This window comes from Sander lucioperca, chromosome 21 (assembly GCF_008315115.2).
Source record: "Sander lucioperca isolate FBNREF2018 chromosome 21, SLUC_FBN_1.2, whole genome shotgun sequence".
NCBI lineage: Eukaryota > Metazoa > Chordata > Actinopteri > Perciformes > Percidae > Sander > Sander lucioperca.
The window spans coordinates 28,607,943-28,617,182 of record NC_050193.1 but is presented as its reverse complement, the minus strand read 5'-3'; the positions used below and the strand labels follow the sequence as shown (position 1 = coordinate 28,617,182).

At 41.2% G+C, this 9,240-nt stretch overlaps 1 protein-coding gene across 1 annotated transcript; it reads right to left on the bottom strand.

Annotated features, from left to right (window-relative positions):
• Positions 1–2,938: 2,938 nt before the first annotated feature.
• LOC116065471 (epithelial membrane protein 2-like) lies at positions 2,939–8,588 on the bottom strand. Its single transcript, XM_031321022.2, has 5 exons — positions 8,394–8,588; positions 6,387–6,474; positions 5,454–5,562; positions 4,060–4,200; positions 2,939–3,422 (listed from the first exon to the last, which is right to left on the bottom strand). Exons 2-5 carry the CDS (start codon positions 6,462–6,464, stop codon positions 3,262–3,264), a joined length of 489 nt encoding a protein of 162 aa, XP_031176882.1. The 5' UTR covers positions 6,465–6,474; positions 8,394–8,588; the 3' UTR covers positions 2,939–3,261.
• Between the last annotated feature and the right edge of the window lie 652 nt (positions 8,589–9,240).

Here is a 9,240-nt window from a genome sequence, read left to right as displayed (position 1 = left end):
AGAGTGACATGACACTGTCATGAACGTGTCATAAACATTGTAAACAAGTCATAAACGTTTATGACATAACGCTTCTGTCATTAAGTGTCATGACACTCTTACCCCCAATTTCCACCAACTGCGGAATGGCTGCGGGACATCCGGTTAATTTTCCAAATAAAATACACCGTGCACACTAGGGGTGTAAGAAAAAATCGATACACTTGAGTATTGCGATATTTTATTTTGCAATACTGTATCGATTTTCAAAAAGGCAATATTGATTTTTTTTTTTTTTTTTCAACATTCAAAAATATTCATGTAAGACAGTGGTTCACGTTTGTTTTGTGTTCAAACCCCCTACCGCTAGATGACCATGCTGAGATGCTCCACTAGTGTCCTTGCCTAACAGTGCCTAGCAGTGCCTGACCGTTTGCTAGAAGCTAACAACGTAGCTATGGCTGAACTTTGGTCTACTTTATCATATAAACATTAGCTCACTAAGAACCTGGGAACCACAATCCCAAACTGGCAGTTAGATTTTCTGTGTACTGAATTGTTTACCTAAAGTAATCTTCTTTGACTTCTATGCACATCATGTCTTTTTTTAAATATTAGTTTTTCTAAAATTATACTTTAAAAAAATCCCAATATATCGCCTTACGCACAGTATCGAAATATATTGCAATATATTGAATCGTGACCCATGTATCGTGATACATATCGTATCGCCAGATTCTTGCCAACACACAGCCCTAGTGCTCACGGCGGATGATATTTTCCTGCACTACACCATGAAAAGGTCATAATGGGCGGAGACGGGCCTGAAGTCACGTTTGTGGTTCTGTTTATAGAAACTACATCCTGTTATATCGCGCGATAATACGTGAATTCGCAAGATCTCATGGGTCCTCGTGACTTCAGCTGTCAGTCATGGCTGCAGCCGTTCCACGACAAATCCGCACCTGGTGGGTATTGAAGGACGGAGGATCACGGAGCCGACACGCAGACGTTCTGCAGTCGGTGGAAATTGCGGGTTATGTAGATACCTTCAAGTAAAGTGTTACTGGAAAGTGTAACAACCATTGTTTTACAGACTTAAATATTATTAACATACTGCTTCATGAACTGTATTATTTAGAAACAAATCTTACTAAAACTATTTTCAATTGTCATAGTTTAAACTGCTGATATCTTCTTTTGGCTAATGCACATAATTGTAATAAATGTGATCATCAGACTGCTGGCTGTTTGAAACATTTCACTGCTTTTTATCTGCAAGTCTCCAATAAAAAAAAATCATTCTAACAAATTAGCCAATAGATCATAATTAAATACATTTACAACTATCCTTGCTCCTAATCATGACAAATGGACATGAAACAAAAAAAACTTCTTTTTAACTAGTTTTAATATTGTAAAAATCAAGTTTTAATGACGTGAAAATCATTGTCACTGTCATCGATAACGGGGAAAGAAGAAAAGCAAAAAATAAAACAGCGTTAGACATACAGATGCATTATGGGAAACGGTACATATTTACATAGGCCTACTATATCTCACGCTTTAAGAGTCAAGGCAGTTGCCTTTCTGTCACACAGAGCTGACATTACTGGATTAACAGTCAGACAAAAGATGCATTTAGTGGATTTAGGTAAAATGGCAAGTTTGATACATACTCGGTTAATGGAACTCAAAATCTCTAAAATATTGTGTTTGCTGCATTAAGAATAGACCGAAAGAAAAATGATGTTAAGTCCTACTACTTCTTTGGGGTTCATTACTTGGACATATTTGGAAGAAAAACAAAAGCTCTGTATTGTAGTGTAAGAGTTTGTATATGATTTGGCTTTTACACTTCCACACTCTTAACTCCAGTTTGATGTCTTCCTACTCACGAATAATTACAAAACAAACTCACGCTGTATGATTTTATATTTTACATCATCACATATTCTCATTAGATCACACACAAATCTGTAACAGCTGACATATGAATGTTTTTTTTTTAAGACTTTAAACTTGCACAGCTTTGCCGATCGATGCCATCACGTCGTAGTAACACTCTGTTTGATTAGCGGTGCATTATATGACGTTAAAACCAGAGCAGATACATGAAATAAAATCCATGAACTAACAATAAAATAACAAGGAAAAAAAAATAAAAAAATAAACTAAAATCGTAAACTCTGCCCGTTTTATCCAACACTAAATATCCATATGTAAATGTACATTACAAAACAAAAAGGGCCACATATTTTACTCTTCAACCTGCTTTTGTTAAAAAAGCGGAAATATTGATAGATCTTAATTTATCAGAGCATTTTATATCGTCAGGCAAAATCTGTTCAGTTAATAACAAAAATATTCTTAATCCTTGGAAATCCAGCCCAAACTCTGGGTTGAAAATACACTCAAATACAACTGTGATTGATTGAGCTTGCCTTTTACTGCCAAAATATCCCAAACACTCTTAAGGCTATGTTCACTCTTGGCGTCTTTTTTGACAAGAAAAAGTTGACTAGAGCGCTTTTATAGTAAAAAAGAAAAAGAAAGCTGGCAGCATTTTGGTTCCAAAAAGCAGCCGAGTGCGTCTTTTGTTGCTATAACAACAGCTACTGCTAAAGTATCCTAGCTAGAGCACTATGTGGAGTGGTGCTAACCACAAAGCAGTGGAGCCAGCTAGAGAAAGAACAGAGAGAATGGTGCTAACGTTAGATAAAACAAAATGAGTTGAGTGGAGCACCCAATCATATCATATAACTCGCTGTACTCCGACTCCATTTTTTCTTGTTGTAAAAAACGACATGTCTGGCTACTGCACTTGTCATTGGTCAGCTGTCAAAAAAGCGCTTGAAGTAGGGTGTTTTTTTTTTGTTTTTTTTAGACAAGTTAAACTTTTTTCAACTTCAAAAAGATGCCCTGAGCTGTAGAAAAAAGCGCTCAGGACTTTTTTTTTAAAACAAGGTTTACTCCATAGAATTCAAATGTAAAACAGACGTTGGCAGCTTAAGAAAAGACGCCAAGAGTCAACATAGCCTAAAAGTGTAAAACCCTGACTATCTGACAGCAGACCCAATCAAACACTGTTTGATTGGGTCTGATCACATATTTGAGAGGATCAACAGGTTCTATCTGTAGCTGAATATACACTAGCAGCGCAAATCTGGTATGGTATAAACACTGTTTACACCATCTGTGACTAACAACCAGATTTCAGCTGAAAGAGTAGATCCAGCCAAAGGGTTTGGGGCTGGTTTGGAGCTAGCTCTAGTGTCCGTCTCACGCTGTCTTCTTGCGTAGCACAAAGTAAATGATGGAGGAGATGAACGTGATGGCGAAGGAGGTCCACGCCAGGATGTAGCAGTGACCATACCAACCGGTACTCTCGTCGAGGTGAAAGCGGTCTGTGTAGATGGAGGCTGCGATCATGATGCACAGGCCTGGAGGAGAGGAGACAAGGACACATCAGTGAGGGGGTAGAGAAGGAGACAAATGAAGAGTTGTGAGGATAGAGAGGGAAGACAGGGAAGAAAGACAGGGTTTCCACGGGGTCTTAAAAAGTCTTAAAAAGTCAAAAATGTCATAATGAAAATGTTTGGCCTTAAAAAGTCTTAAATGCGCTGACGTTTTGTGTTCTAGGTCTTAAATAATTTTAAACAGGTCTTCATTTTCCAATGTCCGTGCAACGCTACCTCTAATGCTCTTTTTTTAAATCCTGTGGTGGTGTTCTTTTTTTGCTAGTCCAAATATAATGTCGCTGTATTACAACTACAAATGAGACCAACATGCAACTTATATTGCAGCCAATCAGCTTTCGTGTTATTGGCGGGAGTCTCTTTGGGATTGTACCACAGACATAAAGCGGATTTTATTCTACAGATATGGGGAAGTGCAAGTTTAGCGATACTTAGCTTGAAAAAACTGTATTTAGGGCTTAGTTGACTAAAGGTCTTAATTTTCTTTCATAATGGTCTTAAAAAGGTCTTAAAAAGTCTTACATTTGACTTGGTGAAACCTGCAGAAACTCTGGAAAGAGGGAAGAGAGAGGGAAATAAACAACAAAACAAAGATACTCACAGGCGAGGAGCTGAAAGACGCCGGAGATGGTGAACCTCTGTCCTTTCTGGAGGGTGAAGAGCTGACCCACGAACACAAAGATGCCCAGGCCGGAGAATATACACGCTAGCACTGAGCTGGCCTGCACTGCCTGGAGATAATCTGCAGGGGGAGACAGAGAGACCAACACAATGATGTGATGTGACGTGATGTGATGGGGGGGGGGGGGGGGTATCCTAAATATGTGCTAAACATCATACTTGACACATCCAGGACATGCCGCAGTGACTCTGTATTTCTGTAAAAATCTGGTCAGACAGTTGCTCACTGGCAGGAATGTTACGTTCACACACCGCAAGGATTTTAAAACACACTGATCATGACACCATGGAAAGACAAACAATAGCTTTGTATGTTTTGATGGTCCAAAAGTTATATCAAAGTATAAGCAAAACTACCGTGTACCCCATCACTATGCATCAACATACAAAAGGCTCAGGAGATAAACACAAGTCATTACTTTCAGTTTTTGCTACACAATCTTGATCTCTTTGTTTTATGGAAGCATCATTTTGGTGCTAAACAGGTCTTAATTTGCAATGCGAAAATAATAATTTGGATAACTGCAAACCCATTGTGTGTCCCCAATCCATCTACACGCACGTGTTCTGGGTGGATAGCAGAAGCAATAAATACTATAAAATGAGATTCTAGCTATATGTTTGTACAAGATACCACTTTCATATCACTTGAAGGTTTGTTTTATTTAATGTGTAGAAAAAGGTAAAGTCAGGCACCAATCAGGATTGAACAATATTTGAATCAAATCAAGTGTAATCAGATCTGACCAAACCACACCCACACAGGCCTGATGAAGCCATTTTTGAGAATAGGGTATGTAACATTGGTTGGGCTGAACATGGCCCGGGTGCTGTTCTATGAGCACTAATGCAACCCTGTCAAACAGCCCCAGACTGAAACAAGAGGTTTTCTCCCTTATATGGTATGCTCATGAATATTTAGATAAGCTGTGCGCTGATTGGTTGGTTTACAACAAGCGACACCCACACAGGCCTGATAAAGCCATGTTTTGAGCATTTAACTCTCAATAAATGATACCAAAAGATATCTTTTTTTCATTTTAATCTTGGTCATTAAAGCATAAATATTTAATGTTTTAGAGAAATACTTAAAAAAAATTGAAGACAGATTGTCAGGGCCTTTAATGAAATGCAGTTATTATAGCCACTGGTGTAGAATTAAGGCAGTACAGTGAGTCAGAAAATCAAACATTGTCGGCAAACCCTGAGTTTTACTGAGAACTAAATATGACTGAGTGTTTAAGTGTTGTACGCATGGAAAAAGGTTCTCCTCATAATTGCTTCTTTGCAGCGTGGCCGTTGTGTCTGGCTTACCCTCTGGGTAGTGTGAACCTGTGGGAAGAGCGGTGAAGTTCCACACTCCGTTTTGAAGTACCCACCGGGCCCACACATCAGTGGACACAGTTTCAGTCACCCACCAGGCCTGAGGGGAAAGGGCAGAGTGACAATATTTTACATCTGAGATCATGTTTTCGATATGGACAACCTTCCTACATGCAACAAGGAAAATTAATGAATCAATACAAGAAGAGAGAGAGAGAGAGAGAAAAATGTGGAGAATTCAAAGCAGGAGTGCGTGCACACAAAGCTGCAGGTGTGTTCACCCTGGGTTCTGACATGTATTGAGGGGAAGCTGCAGGCAAAGGGACGACAATCAGAAGGAGGAATGCACATCCGACTGTCACTGTGGCATTCCACAGCTCTATGGTACGCAACATTTACGACAACGCAGGTAAGAATCTGACATGTTTACGTGTGTGTGTGTGTGTGTGTGTGTGTGTGTGTGTGTGTGTGTGTGCACCGTCTGAATGCCACCTTGGCTGCAGTTTAAATGCACACACACTGATGCACTCGGTGACACCGGGTGACGACACCGGGTGACAACACCGTGGCGTGGCCAGCCCATCTGTCACCCGGATATGTCAAATATGTGGCCCTGAGAAGACAGCGGACCATTGACATACAGTACAAAAGGAATGGCGGCCTCGAACGATGGCCGAGGGGCGAGCAGCCAATCACTTATACGTCTTGACTCTTCTGTCCGTCTCTGCTGTCTGTCAGCATGCTAAGAGATGCGCATAACTCTTCAGCTCTGCCATTCTAACGCTCAAACTATGGGGAAGTTAGGGATTATGCAGGGGGGACAATTATCCCTTTGTGCTGTGAGGAAGTGTAGAGTGCCGCACTGTGACAGGTGTGTCATAATAAAATGCCCAGCAGTTAAAAACAAAGCAAAGATGTGCTTACATTGTCAATGGTGGCCACCAGGAGGAGGATGATGCCTATAATGTGAAGGAGAAAGATACCAGCAAGGAGAATCAGCATGATGACGATGCTGCAGAGAGAGAGAGAGAGAGAGAGAGAGAGAGAAAAGAGGAAACTTGTTAAACCACAGGATGAATATAACTGGAGGGCTAACTGTTACCCAAGCTAATAAAACAAACACAAGCAGCTACTATGAGCAGAAAGAATCAAATAGGCCTATGGCCAATAACAAAGGCTGCACACTTCCTGTCGGGTTTTGGAAAGCCAGCCATTAATGACAGCACCAAGCACACACACACACACACACACACACACACACACACACACACACACACACACACACACACACATACATACAGTACATATCATCATGAACACACTCAGAGCAACAAAGCAAGGCCAAAAACCTGGCATCCACTCAGGGTGTGGCTTCACAACTTCTAATTACTTTGAATTACAGCTACGCCACTCTGAGTGAAATGCCTGCAAATAGACGTCGGGATAATGTTCTTGTCGAGAGGGTGGGGGGGCACAAATGCAGGGGTGTCGTATATTTGTGCAGACAGATTCAATTTTCAATGAATTTATTCAAATTTTATTCATTGTGTCAAATCATAACAGAAGTTATCTCAGGACACTTTACAGATAGAGTAGTTCTAGGCCACAATCTATAACACACTCTATGTAGGCTATAGATCAGTACACAAAATCAGTTGGGAAACAGATTCTGTGAGAGAGAGTGTGTGTGTTAAGGAGGGAAGCTGATGATGATGGCGAGTTTGGGCTTGTCTTGTGCTCGGAGAACCCCACCTTAAAATAACTGTAGACAATACCTGCTATCCTAGCAGCCTAGCTGGCCCATCCCCCTGGTTACACATTATTACACACACTATTACACATTTAAGCTAAAAAACTCCACTCTCCACTGTCCCTCAGGCCCCTCTACTGTAACTGCAATAGTTCTACTTCACTGGTCCCACAACAAGTGGCTCTGCCCTGACATATCACAGGTTTAAACCCTTTTTGTTTTGTGTGTGACATTCTTAATAGTGTGTGAACTACGTACAGCTGCATCCAGTACTGAGGCCGCACTGGGTGCTAACAGAGGAAGAGGCACATCTGGAATGTGCTGGTTCTTTCCACGGTGAGGGAGTGGTCAAGGGCTGAGTCCACACACACTCGGATGCTCGCCAGCTCACTCACACGCAACCACACACATATACAAACACGGAGCAACCAACATCTGCTTCAAACGGCTACAGTGAAGTGATAAATTGAGCTTTTAAATATTTGTATAATTTCTGTCTGAAGCTCTGAGAGCTCAAACGCAGACTTATGTTGTCTTCTGCTAGACAAGCAAACTTTAATGAACAACTTCTGGTCAGAAAATATAACAAGTTAAATGCTCAGCAGTTGCATTAATATAAAACACATTTGTGAAATACTTTGATCATATGTCTTCCAAATGCTTGCCCGACACAAGACGTGCAAACTGTTGCTGCTGGGATTTTTTAGATCTGGCCTGGCTTTGGCACATTTTCCATTGCGCAAAATGGAATACATGTGGCTAAGGCTACTGTAGGTTTGAGAATGCTAAAAATCCCCAAAAAGAAAGCTGGAAAGTAGTCCTGTGTGACGTGTCTTTTAAAGAAAATACATTCAAACAAGTGACTATAGCACTGCTTCAGGAACTGGGCACATCTGGAAAGCAGCCTCACCTGGCCAGTTAAGGTGGAGTTACTGTAATTCAATAGCAAAGTTGCCTGTAAAGGTGAACAGGTATATACGGGAGATACACACACACACACACACACACACACACACACCTGCCTTTACTCTGTGCCTCATTTGTTTTTCTTAAATAAAAAATACTGAAACAAACCTGCAGAACTCCTATTAAAATACCACCGTTCTATCATTCTGAAGCATCTATAGAGAAATTAAACACACAAAGGGATTCAAAAAGCACAAGAAGAATCTTTGACTTACTGTTTGAAGGCTGTGTGTCTCTTTAGGTCTTATTCCTCCTGCTCTCAAGATCACTAATTTCAGACTCAGAGTCTAAATGCACAAACACTAGAAACTACCCGTCCGCCCACTTTTACCCAGCCCTCTTTTTAAGTCCACACCCCAGACAAGCCTCTGCCTTGCTAGATCACATTATCCCTCTTCCCCCCCCTACTCTCTTTGCCCCTTGCCCCACCCTCTCTTTTTTCTGTCTACTTTACACACATGCAAAGGCTCCAGCCAGCCACTATTTCCACAACTTTTGTGGGCAGGCAATATTTATTTTCCCTTTGTGTTCGTTATCTCACGTCTCTGTCACTCAGTCCGGTGGTGGTGATTTTGTCAGGGAGGGCAGCTGATGACTCACTATGACACTAATGTTTGAGGGAGGAAACTCCCATAACATTTAACACTATTGACAGTGATTGTCCATGTGCTGCCATGGCGACAGACTGCAGCCCCGACCTAATCACAATCTCGCCGTTGCTGTTGTATATCAACAAACAGTCAAACTCACGTAAACACAGCACATACGGTAATAAGCACAATCATAAGTGCAGTGTTTCTTCGGAATCACCGCCCTCCTTTGTTTTCCCCGCTTTTGTGACAGAGGAAGGAGTTTCAGGATGAAGGAATGTTGTTGGTTCAGAGGAAGAAAGGGGTGGGGGCAAAATGAGTGCAAGTCCAAGCTTGAGTGAGTGAGAAGGAGGGAAGAAGAGGGAGGGGATGGGAACGGAGGGAGGAAGACAGGAAGGCAATGAGAGAGGAATTTAAAACAGGGTGTTAAAGAACATTTCACACTGCTGCAAGTTCATTAATCATTACTCCC